Genomic DNA, 17,817 nt, shown 5'->3' with positions numbered 1-17,817 from the left:
GATCAGGAGCCAATATAATTCAAGCATTAGCTAATGGGACTTGGTATGAGTTAATTTACAGGAAGTGGAGTTTTGGGTGAGCTTGAGTTCAAAAGAGGGTGGAAGGTGGGAGGCCAGCCAGGAGAACACTGGAATAGTCAACAGACAAAAATTAGGAGAGGCAACCAGATGCTTAGTCAAAGAGAAGGGTTTTAAAGTGAAATCTTAGAGAAGGTTAGAGGGGGAAAGGGACGAGGAGATGTTCCGTCAGAATTCCAGAGAGGGGACCTAGGTAGAAACTTGGTGGCTCTGGGGAGAGAAATCTTTGGGACACATTGGCATGGAGAGCAACCAGGCAAATAGCAGAAATGTAGAGGAGAGGAATAAAGATTTATTACACACTCTGGGCCAACAACGGGCTATTAGACCGAGACCAGTAAGAATCAATGAATAACAGAATTCAGCTTAACAGCTCAGTCACATGGGCCTTGGCAACTACAGTTATGGGGCAACTTCTTATTCCGAGAAACATGTATAATTTTTTAAAGATTAAATATAAAGCCTCCACATAAGTTAGGCAATGACAGATTAGATTTCATAGATAAAGGCAGCTTGTAGATATTCTGCTTAATGGTTTTGCATTTGTGACTAAAGTAAACACCCAGATATTTAAAGATCAGCAATCTTTAACACTTTACCAGAGCCTCCTTGAAGCAGCTTATTAATTTTCAACAACTCAGAACAATAAAATAAATGTTACTTTTCTCTTGTTCATCCTCCTTCCCGCTGCCATCTGACTCATTGTCGCTCAAGATGATCCTTGCAGAAGAAGAGGAACTTTCCTTTCTTGGAGGGAAAAGCTCGATGCAGTCTTCATCTTCGGTATGTGGAAATTCCTTCTGGAAGCTGTCAAGATCGGTCACATCCTTTAACTTTGCACTGGGTTCACTTGGAGACAGCCCAGCTGTATTGTCCTTGGTCACTTCAGCATCAGCATTTTTCAAATGAAGATCATTCCCAGTTTGATTTTTGGGAGACGTCTGTTTGCTAGTATTTATATTCTTCAGTTTATTAGGCTTTTGCACTGGTTGCTCTGTGCCTGAAGGCGAACTGGCTTTCAAACTACTACTTTCATTCCATGGCGTTTCAAAATCATCCAGATCATCCCAGTCATCCAAGCTAATAACAGAGGCAAATGACTGATCGGAGTCAAGCTTCTTAGAAAAGGGGCTAGTTATTGCAGCCTGCCTCAGAGGAGAACCAGGTAACAAAGCAGGAGCTGTTTGTAAGGCTGACTCCAATTGCTTGGCCGTTTGTTTCAAAAAGTTGTTGATTTTTGGCTGCTGCTCACTATTTTTCGTCAAGCACAGGGCTGATTGTGGCTTACTCACAGTAACATCCTTAAAAGTATTCACATTCCTGTCCCTCAGAGCGCAGGTACCAGTTATCCTTTGGAAATTGGGTGTTCCAACAGTGCCTGGCAGAATCTTCTTAAACGTGAATGTCCTGTCAATAATCAATTATATTCAAATGTAAATCCTATTTGGAGATGTGCTGGTGTTTCATGGTATTAGTTCTAGGCATACTTAACAGGACCAGAAAAGATATTGCTTCCATTTTGCATTCCCTTCTCTTTTTTAAAAATAATTCATTTGCAGGACACGGGTATTGCTGTTGAGCCACTATTTTCTGCCCATCCTGAGTTGCCCTCAAGTATCTAACCATCTTCCTTTGACATTCAATGGCATTCCCATCATTGAATATCCCACTCTCAACATTTTGGGGATCACCATTAACCAGAAGCTGAAATGGAAACAGCCATATAAATACTGTGACTACAAATGCAGCTCAGAGACTGAGAATTCTGAAACGAGTAACTCACCTCCTCACTCCCTAAAGCCTGTGGACCATCTACAAACAACAACTCAGGAGTGTGATGGAATACTCCTCACTTGCCAGGTTGAGTGCAGCTCCAGCAATACTTAAGAAACTCAACAACGTAGCTCGCTTGATCAGCACCCCAACTACCTCTTTAAACATTCACTCCCTCCATCATCGTCAGAATGCAACAATGTGTACCATATAAAAGATGCACTGCAGCAACTCACCAAGGTTCCTTCAACAGCCCCTTCTAAAACTGCGACCTCTACAACCTAGAAAGACAAGGGCAGCAGATGCATGGGAACACCAACCACCTGTTGCCCACCAAGGCACACCCATGTGATTTGGAACTATACCACTATCGCTATCCTGGAACTCCCTCCTTAATAGCACTGTGGGTGTACCTGCACCGCAGGGACTGCAGCAGTTCAAGAAGGCAGCTCACCACCACCTTCTCAAGGGTAATTAGGGATGGGCAACAAATGCAATGCCCATATCCCATGAAAGAATTTTAAAAATATATCTGATTCTCTTTTGAAAGTTATTATTGAATCTGCTACCATCATCTTTTCAGGCATTGCATTCCGATCACTTTTTTTCCTATGTACTTCCTTTCCTTCATGTTGCCTTTGGTTCTTTAGCCAATCATTGTAAATGATTAGAGAGGCAGTGGCATAGTGGTTTTTTCACTGGACTGGTAATCCAGAGACCCAGGGTAATGATCTGGGGACTTGGGTTTGAATCTCACCATGGCAGATGGTGGAATGTGAATTCAATAATTATCTGGAATTAAAAGTCTAATGATGACCATTGTCGACTGCTGTAAAAACACAGCTGGTTCACAAATGTCCATTAGGGAAGGAAATCTGCTGTCCTTACCTGGTCTGGCCTACATGTGACTCCAGACCCACAGCAATGTGGTTGACTTTTAAAAATGAATTAAAAAAAAATCCATGTCCACTGGTTACTGACCCTTCTGCCACTGGAAAGTTTCTCCTTATCTACTTTATGTTGAAAGGCTCTACCAATTCTCCTCTTAACCTTCTCTGCTCTGGGGAGAACAATCTCAGCTTCTCTAGCAACTGAACTCCCCTCATGGTACCATTCCAGTAAATCTTCTCCCCAGTCACTCAAGGCCTTATCATCCTTCCTAAAACATGGTGCCCAAAATAAACATTTGGGATTGAACAGTTGTGTTTTAAGTAGCAACTAGGGAATCAGGAAATGTTTAACTGGAGAAAAGACTATTCAGAAGTTTGAGGCATTCTGCTTTAAGGAGTCTAGATAAATAGAAACCTATGGACATGTTTGACAATCACGAGCTTTATAACAAGAGATCACGGATTCACAGTCAGCAGAAGACAAGCGAGTAAATAAATATTTCACACAAAACCCAGTGATTGTGTGGGAAGGATTGCCCAGAAGGGATGCGTCAGCAAAGGCAAGAGCAAACAGTTAGATGCAAATATTGCTTCAAATACAAATTTTTTACACGCAGTGGAAGAAATGCTTCACTAATACACGTTTTAATGTTATATCGGCTGTTAACACAAACGCAAATGTCAATGTACTGTATATAGAAACAGCACATGTCTAATGCTCAGAATTGCATTATCTCACTTCGTTCAGCTGTTTAGTACATACCCTTGCTTGTGTTTCCCAAGTGAAAGCTTGTTGTGGACCCCCTTCTCTGAGTGAAGCTCCAGATGTTTCTGGAGGTTGTTCTGTGGTAAGCAAGTCATTCTGCAGAACAACCAAGTTAGAGTAAGCATTATTCTGTGTTAGTGTAAACACTCAGTGACAGCTTAACTTATATTCCTTCTTTAAAAAAAAAATCTTTTACTTTCTCTTTGCACTACCTCTCCCTGGTCAGACACCCTCATCCCAGATTTCTGCTAATGCTATAATACAATGATCCACATGGAATAGCACAAATGTGATCCAAGACAACTCACAATCTGCTTTTCTTTCAGTCTCCTAGAGTCATATTTCCTCAGATAAAAGCAAAATACCCCGGATGCTGGAAATCTGAAATAAGAACAGAAAATGCTGGAAAAACTCAGCCGGTCTGGCAGCATCTGTGGAGAGAGAAACAGAGTTAACGTTTCGAACTCTGAAGAAGTCATATGGACTCGAAATGTTAACTCTGTTTCTCTCCACAGATGCTACCGGACCTGCTGAGTTTTTCTAGCATTTTCTGTTTTTGTCATATTTCCTCAGTTTTGTTTACGCTAAGTCAGAAGGTTGTGGGTTCAAGTCCCACTCCAAAGACTTGACACTCCCGTTACAGTATTGAGGAAATGTTGCACTGTCAGAGCTGCCATCTCTCAGATGAGACGTTAAGGCCCTGTATGCCTTCTCAGGCAAACATAAGATCCCACGCCATTTTCAAAGAGCACGGGAGTTTCCCCAGTGTACCTGCCAATACTTATCCCTCAACCAACATCATTAAACAGAAACAGATAAACTGATCATGAATAGACTGCTGTCTGTGGGAGCTTGCTGTGTACAAATTGGCTGCTGTGTTCAGGGCCATCACTAGGGAGGTGCGGGGCCTGGGGCAAATCTCACTGTTTGGGCCCCCTGTAACATTTTTATACACGTTTCCTCTGACGGCTGAGCCCCTGAACATCTGTGTGAAAAGGTGCATTAGCAGCATCCCAGCTACTGAGCACTCGGTTACTAGCACACACTGTACTATTGACTGTGATAATTGTGTCGAATGTAAAACTACACCTTTCTTCCAAGACTGAACATAATTGTTGGCTCTCATTTTGTTAGGGAGAAATCCATGATCTCTATGGGATTCCGTTATAACACTTTTACTAACACACCCCACACCACAACTGGAGAAAACTTTAAGGCCGGAATTTTCCAGCTCCTCACGCTGGCGGGATCTTCCAGTCCCACTGATGTGAACAGAGATTTCAGTGGCTCGCTGCATGGAAATCTGCCGCTGTATTGGGGGTGGTGGGGCTGGAAAATTCCAGCCTAAATTTCAGAGTGAGCTGTGTTCAATTTCCAAAAAAAATTTACAGATACAATGCAATAAATTATGACTTTTTTAAAAAAACAGAGGGCGCTGGTGAGAAGAGACTGAAGGATTCTGGGAGAAGTCATCGCAGCCACCGCAACTCAGGAGGGAATTAAGGAGGACCCACTGTCAAAGAATGGAATAGCCTCAAACATTACATTGCTGAAGTGTTTCTATCCCTCCCTCCTCCTCAAACCTAAAAAAAAAGAGAGGAAGAGGCAGTGCCTTCAGGAGTGCAAGGGACACGCTTCTGAAAGTGGATTTTAAAGAAAAAGCAGCTGATTGGTGAGTAAATCCTGGGAGCAGACTCGGAGGGAGGAGCACCGGAGCAGTGAGTATAAATTAAGCTTACCTCGGGGATTCGCGGCCTTGTCCCCAGGGAGCAGACTTGGAGGGAGGAGCACCGGAGCAGTGAGTATAAATCTAGCTTACCTTGGGGATTCGCGACCTTGTCTCTAAAGAGCAGACCGGAGGGAGGAGCACCGGAGTGGTGACCTCGGGGCACAGAGTAACTGAAGCCAAAACTGAAAAAGTGACGTCACAGGAAAGCTGTGACCTGATTGGTTGGTAAGAAATCTGCACCAAATTTGAAAAAAAAACTGCAAAGCTAATTAATAAATTAATTATCTAAGTAGAGATAGCTGGGCAGGTGATGTGCTGCAGCTGTATGATGTGCGAGCTGGCAGATCCCATTGCGAGCTGCAGTGACCACATCTGCAGCAAGTGTTGGTTGCTGGAGGAACTCCGGCTCAGAACTGATGAGCTGGAGTTGAGCTCCGGATACTGCAGCACATCCGGGAGGAGGAGAGTTACCTGGACGCTTTGTATCAGGAGGCAGTCACACCCAGTAGATTAAGTACCTCAAGTCCGGTCAGTGGTCAGGGTCAGCAGGGTGTGACTGCAAGTGAGGCAGGTAGAGGGATCCTATGTTCAGGAACAGAGGAGCCTCAGCTCTTGACCTTGTCCAACAGGTATGAGGTACTTGCTCCCTGTGTGGATGAGGAAGAGGGTTACAGGGAGGATGAGCCAGCTAACCATGGCACAGGAGGCCATTCAAGAGGGAGGAGCAAAAAGACAAGTGGTAGTTGTAGGGGATTCTATAAGTAGGGGAATTGATAACTTCCTTTGTAAGCAGGATCGAGAGTTCCACATGGTATGTTGCCTGCCTGGTGCCAGGGTGAGGGACATCTCTGACCGGCTTGAAAGGATATTGGAGAGGGAGGGGGAGGATTCAGTTGTTGTGGTCCACGTCGGGACAAATAACATAGGTAAGACTAGGAAAGAGGACCTGTTTGGGGATTATCAGGAACTAGGAGCTAAATTAAAGAACAGGTCCTCAAGAGTTATAATCTCCAGATTACCACCCAAGCCACAGGCAAACTGGCATAGGGACACGAGAATAAGGGAAGTAAACACGTGGCTAAAGGAGTGGTGTGGGAAAGAAGGGTTCCATTTCGTGGGGCACTAGCATCAGTATTGGAACAGGAGGGATCTGTACCATTGGGATGGTCTTCACCTGATCTGATCTGGGACTAATGTTCTAGCGAAAAGGGTAAATAGGGTGGTCAACAGGACTTTAAAATAGAAAGTCGGGTGGGGGGGGGGAGGGAAGGGTAAAACTCCTATAAGTATGACTAATGGGAAACAAAGCAGCAGGTTAGCATGTGGGTGGGGGGGGGGGTGGGTGTGTGGATTCAACTTCATGGAAAATTATGAAAACACTGAAAAGGAATGAGAGTCCAGGAGAGGCTATTAAAGTCTCCAGAACACAAAATAGGACAGTGTTTGGAAAGGGCTAGGAATCTAACTTCAAGCACATCAAATAAAGGGATGACAATAAGAAAGGGGACGGGAAATACAGGACTGAAGGTGTTGTATCTGAATGCACACAGTATACGAAATAAGGTAAATGAGCTTTTGGCGCAGAATGAAATCGGCAGGTATGATGTGGTGGGCATTGCGGAGACATGGCTGCTAGGGGATCAGGACTGGGAGCTAAATATCGAAGGATATACATCCTATCAAAAAGATAGGCAGGTTGGCAGAGGGGGTGGGGTTGTTTTGTTAGTAAGAAATGAAAGTAAATTGATAGCAAGAAATGATGTAGGGTCAGATGATGTAGAATCTGTGTGGGTAGAGTTGAGGAACCGCAAAGGTAAAAAAACCATAATGGGAGTTATGTACAAGCCTCTGAACAGTAGTCAGGATGTGGGACACAAGATACACCAGGAGTTAGAAAAGGTGTGTAAGAAAGGCAAGGTTACAATGATCATGGGGGATTTCAATAAGCAGGTAGACTGGGAAAATCAGATTGGTAGTGGATCCCAAGAAAAGGAATTTGTGGAATGTCTACAAGATGGCTTTTTGGAGCAGCTTGTGGTGGAGCCCATTAGGGAACAGGCAATTCTAGATTTAGTGATGTGTAATGAGGCAGATTTGATAAGGGAGCTTAAGATGAAGGAACCCTTAGGAGGAAGTGACCATAACATGATAGAATTTACCCTGCAATTTGAGAGGAAAAAGCTGGAATCAGAATTAATGGTATTACAGTTGAATAAAGGCAACTACAGAGGTATGAGGGAGGAGCTGGCCAGAATTGACTGGGAGATGAACCTAGCAGGAAAGACAGTGGAACAGCAATGGCAGGAGTTTCTGGGAGTAATTTGGGAGACACAGCAAAAATTCATCCCTAGGAAGATGAAGCATACTAAAGGGAGGATGAGGCAACCATGGTTGACAAGGGAAGTCAGGGACAGCATAAAAGCTAAAGAGAAAACATACAATGTGGCAAAGAGCAATGGGAAACCAGGGGATTAGGAAGCCTACAAAGACCAACAGAGGACAACTAAAAAAGAAATAAGGAGGAAGAAGATTAAATATGAGGGTAAACTAGCCAGTAATATAAAAGAAGATTGCAAGAGTTTTTTAAGATGCATAAAGCGTAAGAGAGAGGCAAAAGTTGACATTGGGCCGCTGGAAAATGACGCAGGAGAAGTGGTAGTGGGGAACAAAGAAATGGTGGAGGAACTGAATAGGTACTTTGCGTCAGTCTTCACAGTGGAAGACATGAGTGATATCCCCAAAGTTCAAGAAAGTTGGGGGGCAGAGGTGAGTATGGTGGCCATTACCAAGAAGAAGGTGCTAGGAAAACTGAAAGGTCTGAAGGTGGATAAATCACCTGGACCAGATGGATTACACCCCAGGGTTCTGAAGGAGATAGCTGAAGAGATAGTGGAGGCGTTAGCGGTGATCTTTCAGGAATCACTGGAGTCAGGGAGGGTCCCAGAGGTCTGGAAAATTGCTAATGTAACCCCCCTGTTTAAGAAGGGAGTGAGGCAAGGATGAGATTTCAGAATACTTGGAAGTGCATGGTAAAATCAGGCAAAGTCAGCATGGTTTCATCAAGGGGAGGTCATGCCTGACAAATCTGTTAGAATTCTTTGAGGAGGTAACGAGTAGGTTAGACAAAGGAGAGCCAATGGATGTTATCTACTTAGACTTCCAGAAAGCCTTTGACAAGGTGCCGCACAGGAGGCTGCTCAGTAAGATAAGAGCCCACAGTGTTAGAGGCAAGGTACCAGCATGGATAGAAGATTGGCTGTCTGGCAGGAGGCAGAGAGTGGGGATAAGGTGGTCCTTCTCAGGATGGCGGCTGGTGACTAGTGGAGTTCCGCAGGGGTCAGTGTTGGGACCACAACTTTTCACTTTATACATTAATGATCTAGATGAATGATCTAGATGAAGGAACTGAGGGCATCCTGGCTAAGTTTGCAGATGATACAAAGATAGGTGGAGGGACAGGTAGTATTGAGGAGGCGGGGTGGCTGCAGAAGGATTTGGACAGGTTAGGAGAACGGGCAAAGAAGTGGCAGATGAAATACAACGTGGGGAAGTGTGAGGTCATGCACTTTGGTAGGAAGAATAGAGGCATAGAATATTTTCTAAATGGGGAGAGAATTCAGAAACCTAGAGTGCAAAGGGTCTTGGGAGTCCTAGTCCAGGATTCTCTTAAGGTTAACTTGCAGGTTGAGTTGGTAATTACGAAGGCAAAAAAATATTGGCATTTATTTCGAGAGAACTAGAATATAAAAGCAGGGATGTGCTGCTGAGGCATTATAAGGCTCTGGTCAGACCACATTTATAATATTGTGAGCAATTTTGGGCCCCGTATCTCAGAAAGGATGTGCTGGCCCTGGAGAGGGTTCAGAGGAGGTTCACGAGAATGATCCCAGGAATGAAAAGCTTAACATATGAGGAATGTTTGAGGACTCTGTGTCTATACTCGATGGAGTTTAGAAGGATGAGGGGGGAATCTGATTGAAACTTAAAGAATACTGAAAGGCCTGGATAGAGTAGACGTGGGGAAGATGTTTCCATTAGTAGGAGAAAGTAGGACCCGAGGGCACAGCCTCCAAGTAAAGGGAAGACCTTTTAGAACAGAGATGAGGAGAAACTTCTTTAGCCAGAGAGTGGTGAATCTATGGAATTAATTGCCACAGAAGGCTGTGAAGGCCAGGTCATTGAGTATTTAAGACCGAGATAGATAGGTTCTTGATTGGTAAGGGAATCAAAGGTTACAGGGAGAAGGCGGGAGAATGGGGTTGAGAAACTTATCAGCTATGATTGAATGGCGGAGCAGACTCGATGGGCTGATTGGCCGAATTTCTGCTCCTATGTCTTATGGTCTAAACCAAAAACTGTTCATCTTCCAATGGTAAACAAACGCATACTATAAGAAAAATAAGAAGCGGAGCGTTTAAATTGCCCAGGACTGAAAACAAATACAGCAAGTGAATGACTTACCCCCACAGGTCAGATGCTTTGCCCTTTATAAAAGCATTAACTAGTTTGGAATAGTATTATATCTGACACTGTGATTTCAAAGTGCAGGGTCCCCTAAAGCACTGGTGGTCACCCTGATTCGCTGTACCCTAAGGACAGCTCTGGCTGTGTTTTTTTAAAAGTACTTCATTGGCTTTAAAGTGCTGTGAGACTTCCAGTGTTTGTGAAAAGTGCTATATAAATGCAAATCTTTCTATTTTAGGCAGATTAGAAATCCAACAGGATGCATCTTTTTTCTGTGGAGATGGTAATTTGCAACTGCTAATTAATCCTTTGACACCTTCCAGAAATAGATGTTCATGAAAATACAGTTTTCCCTTAATTTCACTTTAGGCCCTTGCAGAATCTGAGCTCACTATCTAGCAATGCTGCATTGGAAAGAGGCATTAAACTAAAAAGTCACAACAGCCGGTTTAAGGAGTTATAATGATTCTAAACTCAGTACTGTTTTTGTCATTTGTTCAATTTCATCCTCCAAAAGTAGCAAGAATTTCAACGAAGGAAGAACAATTGAATTTATTCAGTTCCTATGTCTGAACATCCCTGTTTAAAGGACCCTGTAAACCAAGATGATGCCACAGTCCCTTTAAGGGGCCTATAATCATGCTAAACCAGTCCTGTGCCCTTGAAGGGGACTATCGCCGTTGCAAACCAACCCCAGCCCTTTTAAGGGGACTGTAATCATTGCAAACCTGTCCAGGCCCGATTAAGGGGACAGTGACCATTGCAAACCAGACGTGGTCACTTTAAGAAGGTTTTAACCATTGCAAACCGGTCCTATAGCCCCATCAAGGGGACTGTAACCATCGTAACCTAACCCAACCCAACCTGGCCCGGCCTGTTTAAAGGGTCTTAAACGCTGGTCCCCCGGCCGCCCCACTTACCCGCTCCCGGGTTGGAGTTGCCGCGTAAACTCCGCGGCTAAACCGCCACCGCCATCTCCAGGAAGTGCTTCAGAGGTCAAGGATTCACTTCCGCCGCCAGTTTCTATGCCAACAGCCTGAAGCTCTTCCTCGTGAGAAAAGCTTAAAAATACTGTGCAAGTTACACCATTGCCGTACAATGGAAGATTTGGGAAAGATTCGCGCAAAAACAACAAATATTACCGCATTTTTTTTAGTGATGTCACGTTTCCTCAGAAGACAGTTTTATGTTTCACCCTCCCCACATCAAAACTTCCTTATGCAAAAATAGGAACTAACTTGAAAAATTGCCGGATGTAGTTGTAATGTTTAAGTTGTAGCAAGAAAATCCCTTGGGATTCGACAGAAAAATGTGAGTGGGGGAACTTAGAAATGGAAGAAAAGTTATTGAAAGAAAAAAAATGCATCCCTGAGGATGTTACAAAGTGCTTCACTATGAATTAATTATTTTTTGAAATGTAGTCACTGGTATTTTGGAGTCAAATACAACAGCCATTTGCAGGTTTGCAAACAACAACCAGATCAATGGCCATTTAACTTATTGTGATAGTGTTGGTTGAAGGATAGATGTTGATCAGGGCAGGAAAATTACCCTGCTATTCTTCAATAGTACCATATAATCTTTTATACCCACTTAAATATAATGAGGCTCAATTTAAAGTCTCTTCCAAATTTTCACAATCCCAGCAATGCACCGCTCCTGCAATGCACTGAAGGGTAACTCTAGACTGTTGTCTAGATTGTGTTCTCAACATTACTAAAGTGGGACTTGAACCCAAGACCCTCTTAAATCAAACCGTGACTTATGAGCCTTTGAAGAGCTAGATAGGATGGATGGGGACAGACCTATTTCCCTCAGTAGAGAGGTCAATAACAAATTTAAAATAATTGATAGAAAAATTAAAGCTGAGGAGTATTGTTTTCACCCAAAGGGTGGCGGAGATCTGGAACTCACGACCTGAAAGGATGGTAGAGGAAGAAATCCTCATCACGTTAAAAAAACACTTGGATATGTACTTGAAATGACATAACCTAAAGAGCTGGAAAGTGGCATTAGGTTGGATAGCACTTTTTTGTCTGGCACAGACAGAGTGAGCCAAATAGCCTCCTTCTGTGCCGTAAGTTTTCTATGTTTCTATGAACTAGATTGATTACTGACAATAATAAAAACAAAAAAACTGCGGATGCTGGAAATCCAAAACAAAAACAGAATTACCTGGAAAAACTCAGCAGGTCTGGCAGCATCGGCGGAGAAGAAAAGAGTTGACGTTTCGAGTCCTCATGACCCTTCGACAGAACTTGAGTTCGAGTCCAAGAAAGAGTTGAAATATAAGCTGGTTTAAGGTGTGTGTGTGGGGGGCGGAGAGATAGAGAGAGAGAGAGGTGGTGGTGTGGTTGTAGGGACAAACAAGCAGTGATAGAAGCAGATCATCAAAAGATGTCAACGACAATAGTACAATAGAACACATAGGTGTTAAAGTTGGTGATATTATTATCTAAACGAATGTGCTAATTAAGAATGGATGGTAGGGCACTCAAGGTATAGCTCTAGTGGGTTTTTTTAATATAATGGAAATAGGTGGGAAAAGGAAAATCTTTATAATTTATAAACCCACCGACTCCCACAGCTATCTCGACTACAGCTCCTCACACCCCGCTTCCTGTAAGGACTCCATCCCATTCTCTCAGTTCCTTCGCCTCCGTCGCATCTGTTCCGATGATGCTACATTCAAAAACAGTTCATCTGACATGTCCTCCTTCTTCCTTAACCGAGGTTTTCCACCCACGGTCGTTGACAGGGCCCTCAACCGTGTCCAGCCCATCTCCCGCGCATCCGCCCTCACGCCTTCTCCTCCCTCCCAGAAACATGATAGGGTCCCCCTTGTCCTCACTTATCACCCCACCAGCCTCCGCATTCAAAGGATCATCCTCCGCCATTTCCGCCAACTCCAGCATGATGCCACCACCAAACACATCTTCCCTTCACCCCCCTTATCGGCATTCCGTAGGGATCGGTCCCTCCGGGACACCCTGGTCCACTCCTCCATTACCCCCTACTCCTCAACCCCCTCCTATGGCACCACCCCATGCCCACGCAAAAGATGCAACACCTGCCCCTTCACTTCCTCTCTCCTCACCGTCCAAGGACCCAAACACTCCTTTCAAGTGAAGCAGCATTTCACTTGCATTTCCCCCAACTTAGTCTACTGCATTCGTTGCTCCCAATGTGGTCTCCTCTACATTGGAGAGACCAAACGTAAACTGGGCGACCGCTTTGCAGAACACCTGCGGTCTGTCCGCAAGAATGACCCAAACCTCCCTGTCGCTTGCCATTTTAACACTCCACCCTGCTCTCTTGCCCACATGTCTGTCCTTGGCTTGCTGCATTGTTCCAGTGAAGCCCAACGTAAACTGGAGGAACAACACCTCATCTTCCGACTAGGGACTTTACAGCCTTCTGGACTGAATATTGAATTCAACAACTTTAGGTCGTGAGCTCCCTCCCCCATCCTCACCCCCTTTCTGTTTCCCCCTTCCTTTTTTTTCCAATAAATTATAAAGATTTTCCTTTTCCCACCTATTTCCATTATATATAAAAAAAAACCCCACTAGAGCTATACCTTGAGTGCCCTACCATCCATTCTTAATTAGCACATTCGTTTAGATAATATCACCAACTTTAACTTTAACACCTATGTGTTCTATTGTACTATTGTCGTTGACATCTTTTGATGATCTGCTTCTATCACTGCTTGTTTGTCCCTACAACCACACCCCCACCTCTCTCTCTCTCTATCTCTCCGCCCCCCATACACGCACCTTAAACCAGCTTATATTTCAACTCTTTCTTGGACTCTAACTCAAGTTTTGTCGAAGGGTCATGAGGACTCAAAACGTCAACTCTTTTCTTCTCCACCGATGCTGCCAGACCTGCTGAGTTTTTCCAGGTAATTCTGTTTTTGTTTTTGATTACTGATAAGATTGACGTACGTATTTTTTTCTGTGCTGCTTTGATTGTAGGTTAAAATAATTCATAGATGGATATCAGGATTTCTTCTGTATAAATAAGACCTTTTTTATGTCGTCTTTTTCAGTTCATCACAAAATCAACAACATACTCAGAGAGAATACAAGAGTGAATGTCCAGGAAATGGGAAGGTCACACAGTTACAATAGGGAATGCTCATCCTCGGAGATTGGAAATAAGGTAAATTGTTTGGACGGAATGGAGGGAGCTATACTGTAATGCAACCCATTGTTGTAGAGAGGTGGGAAAATGTTCCCATTTCCTGACATTGACAATACAAAAACATAAAAATGTGAAAATAATAATGTGGTGCTGAGAGTTTAACATATTAAAATGTCAATATGCATCTTATGCATGAAAGACAAAACTAAACACTTGATCGCAAAAGAATAAAAATGTTATTGCTGTTGTAAAAAGCTTAACAGAAAACAAAACAAAAATGAAATGCAAGGGTAGAAATTACAATCCACACTATTTTTGTGCAAATTCTTAACACAGTTTTAATTATTTCAAAGTCAGCTTGTGTGAAGATAGCACCAAGAGAAGTTTGAGCGCATTAAGCGAGTGTAGAAATCTGGAGTTCTCTCCCCCAAATAGCTGTTGAGGTTGGGGATCAACTGAAAATTTTAAAACTGTGATTGATGGATTTTTGTTAGGTTACAGAACCCAGGCAGGTAGATGGAGTTAAAATGTGGATTAGCCATGATCTAACCGAATGGCAGAACAGGCTCAGGGGGCTGAATGTCCTCCTCCTTGTTTCTGTGATCCTAGGTATTTATGTGAAAGCAGCACTGGTTTAAGTTTCTGGCTGTAATTACTCAACTAATGTCACTAATATAGCTAAGATCTACCAGACATAAAGCCATCCTGCCTGATTGATAGAGGTTGAAATTGAAACCAAAGAATGAACTTATTTTAAGTACCAAATTACAGCAGATGTAATTACAGCCTCACTCACATTGCAACACACAGCAGGAGCCTTCTCAAAGTGCTTAACAATATAAGTCTGTTTCAAGCTTTATATTTAAGGTAAAAGTAGCAGCTACAGGAAATCCGAGCAGGTTAATCAACACTTGATAAAAGGCCTGTTCCCAAGACTGGCCAAGGCACTCATCAACACATGTCCAGGTTGGATGAGGCCCATGGAGGCTGGTGGTCACTCTGACTGCTTGCCTCTCTTTCTTGGAATTGTCTGTACCCTGGTAGCTCTGGAAAGGGTGTGTGCAATATCCTCCAGCATTCTTGAGGTCCTTTGCAACTGGTGAGGACCAGGGGACCTGGAGTGTCTAATCAACACTGGCAAAAATATTAATTATATTTGTAAAATTTCCTTTATTTTTATGATTAAGTTTTTTATTAGTTGTAGAGCAGCTTTGTTTTTTTGTTGATAAGACAGTGTCACTTTAATGTAGAAAAGACAACTGGAAAAATAGAGGTTAATACTTGAAATTGCTGCCTCTTTGTCTTTAGCAGTTTGCAAGCCTGTACTTGACTCCTGTACCCGTCAATTCCTGCCTACTCTTAATGTTAGTTACTCTTATAAAGGCGATGTCCTCCATTTTTTCAGGTCTGAATCTGAGACATTAAACTGTCTTTGGTCTTCTCAGATGTTGATGAGATTTCTTTGTATTTCAAACATATTTTGTTTTTGTTTCAATTTGCAGCATTTTTTTAAAATTATACCTAAGGTTTTATTCATTAAAGTTTTGCCACTGAATTCTGTTAAGTGTGTGAAGCTCATTGAAAGAAATATTTTGTTTGGGTCTCGAGCTCTAGATAAAATTGATCAATTTGTATTTCATTTCAGCATTTTTTATCATTTGTTCATGATTACAATCAGCACTTTGATTAAAAAAACAGTCACAAAAGAGATTCTTTTTATAAAATGAACATTTGCCTCTAGTTGAAATTTAACACTTGACTAGATTTAGTGGTAGTGAGCATTTAAAACTGATCATCAGAGATCATTTTATGCTCCGAGAAATCAGAAATAGTAAATACAATCGGTGATTCGAACTCAATGCAATTTACATTAAGAAGCAGAATGGAAAACAGACTGTTAATTAGTATTCTTTTAAGCAGTAATCGGCGTTGTAAAGTTTTCTGTTGTGTCACATCAGCCTTGCGGTTCAATAAGGACTTGGCCTGGAATTCCATTGTATCTGAGCAGCCTCATCATCTCAGAGCAGGGGGACGGGGTAGGAAGCACACGCAGCCAAGCCACACATGTTCTTCCCTCGTTCAATGTAGAAATATCTTAAAAAAAAGAAAGAACTTCTATAGCACCTTTTATAAGCACAGGAAGTCCTAAAGCACTTTACAGTCAATGAAATACTTTTGAAGTGTAGTCACTACTGTAATGCAGGAAATTCAGCAGCCTATTTTACACATAGCAAGTTCCAACAAACAGCAGGACTGAGAGACATCAGTCATGAAAAGTTTTGAGTAAGTGTAATTTAGGGTTAATGTTACAGTGACGAGACTATTTCTGGAGGTTGAGTAGCTTTGTTACTATAAGGCCTTATCAAGCGGCTCTTGTTTCAGGATGGCCAGCACTTGTATCACCACTTTGTGTCTTTACAATCCACTCAACCAAAGGTAGCTCAGCTCCTACGCACTTTAAATGTCAGGTATACCAAACAAAATAGGCCCACTCAAAACTGGTTGCACACTGATTTCTCAAGTGTTACATGGAGCAGTACTGACAAATAACTTTTTAAGTCACCTTCACACACTCCTAGGCTGCCTGTAACTTTTGCAGCCTGGATGTGGCCATGTTCTGTGTGAACACCAAATGTGAGAGATTGCAACCCCTGTTCCACTATTTGAATGGGCTGCTCTTCCACTCCTGGTTCCACAAATATTATGAGATCAATAGATTTTTGGACATTAAGGGAATCATGGAGTACGGGAATAGAGCGAAAATGGAGTTGAGGTGAAAGATCAGCTATGATCTTACTGAATGACGGAGCTGATTTAAGGGGCCATATGACCCATTGCTCCTCTTTCCTTATATTCTTACGTTGGTGATTAAATAAACCGTGAAAATTTACACTTAAATCAGTGTAATGTGGTCTATGTTTTTACTTAGCAATCAGCACATAGGGCTGGGGAGTGAAAGGGTACCTTGACACACACCAAATATTGAGCCTGGGGCCTTCCTGTCTTCACAGCTGAGCTCATAAAATATATTAACCACCTGAGCTGCTGGGACAGCTCATTATGTTACCCACTAAAAGGTATTCTTCATGATTCGTGTACTTGCTGTTGAAAAAAGAAATCTAACTTTATTTTCAAGAAAATGTACAGACCCATCAATTCCCCAGGAAGTGCTCCAAGAATTCTTCACAATCCAATACTTGGTACCATTGGACACTCCGTAACCCACAGCCAGCACAGCATGATTCACTTTATCCGGGGTTGAATGGCAATTTTTGCTGTTGAAGATTTAAGTTTTAAAAATTGTGTTACAATTTCTATTCAATACATCAAAATTCTTATATTTATGTGCAATTCCATTCAACTTTTCCCATTATAAATTCCTGTGTAAATGCTTATAATGAGAACGCCCAATGTAAACTTGTCACGTTGTAATTACATCACAACCAGTGACACAAGGCTGTAATTGCACTGTGACAGGTTTACACAGGCAATTGTCATAAATGCAGCCAATGGAATTTGTAACAGGCATATAAAAATGAGAACTGAATACATTACTTTGAAATGGGGACTGAATTACAATTCTCTGACCTGGTCCAATCATTCACTGGTCTTTAGCCCCACCTAACCTGAAAATTTGATCTTGACTCCTGGTGTACAACATCATTGAGAAATGAACTCCAATTTCCAACTAGAAACTCTGGGGAAAAGCAGATCTTCCAGAATTGTCTCAAACATTTTCAAGGATTCAAAAATTCAGAAATCACAGGTTAAGATTTAGAACACAGTGTTATATGGTCGTGAGGTAGAATCATTTTATTCAGTGAGTAGTAGAGCTATGGAATGAAATACTGGGGGAAGATGATTGAATTAGATAGTGTAAATGGGTCCACAAGGAGAACTGGATCATTTTGAGGAGAGACAAGAGTTTAAAAGGGACAGAGTAGAAACATTAATGGATTTCAATGTAG

The 17,817-nt window shown here is 42.4% G+C and overlaps 2 protein-coding genes across 5 annotated transcripts in view; both read right to left on the bottom strand.

The window, feature by feature from the left end:
* Nucleotides 1-10,692, bottom strand: part of blm (BLM RecQ like helicase) — a 49,922-nt gene extending 39,230 nt beyond the window's left edge. Inside the window, exons 1-3 of one of the 4 annotated variants that reach the window (XM_041175153.1) lie at nt 10,621-10,692; nt 3,505-3,603; nt 740-1,485 (exon numbers count right to left, since the gene is read on the bottom strand). In XM_041175153.1, the coding sequence (XP_041031087.1) occupies nt 740-1,485; nt 3,505-3,602 (844 nt within the window). In that variant the 5' untranslated portion in view covers nt 3,603; nt 10,621-10,692. Of the gene's footprint in view, nt 1-739; nt 1,486-3,504; nt 3,604-3,815; nt 3,851-10,620 lie in introns of those variants that run through there. The other 3 variants (XM_041175155.1, XM_041175154.1, XM_041175156.1) reach the window with 3 other exon arrangements.
* Nucleotides 10,693-15,483: 4,791 nt separating this feature from the next.
* Nucleotides 15,484-17,817, bottom strand: part of ctsh (cathepsin H) — a 29,226-nt gene continuing 26,892 nt past the window's right edge. Inside the window, exons 11-12 of the mRNA XM_041175212.1 lie at nt 16,999-17,124; nt 15,484-15,943 (exon numbers count right to left, since the gene is read on the bottom strand). Coding sequence (XP_041031146.1) covers nt 15,868-15,943; nt 16,999-17,124 — 202 coding nt within the window. The 3' untranslated portion in view covers nt 15,484-15,867. The remainder of the gene's footprint in view (nt 15,944-16,998; nt 17,125-17,817) is intronic.

The sequence above is a fragment of the Carcharodon carcharias genome, chromosome 26 (assembly GCF_017639515.1).
Source record: "Carcharodon carcharias isolate sCarCar2 chromosome 26, sCarCar2.pri, whole genome shotgun sequence".
Classification (NCBI taxonomy): Eukaryota; Metazoa; Chordata; class Chondrichthyes; order Lamniformes; family Lamnidae; genus Carcharodon; species Carcharodon carcharias.
This window is presented reverse-complemented; position numbering and strand designations above follow the sequence as displayed.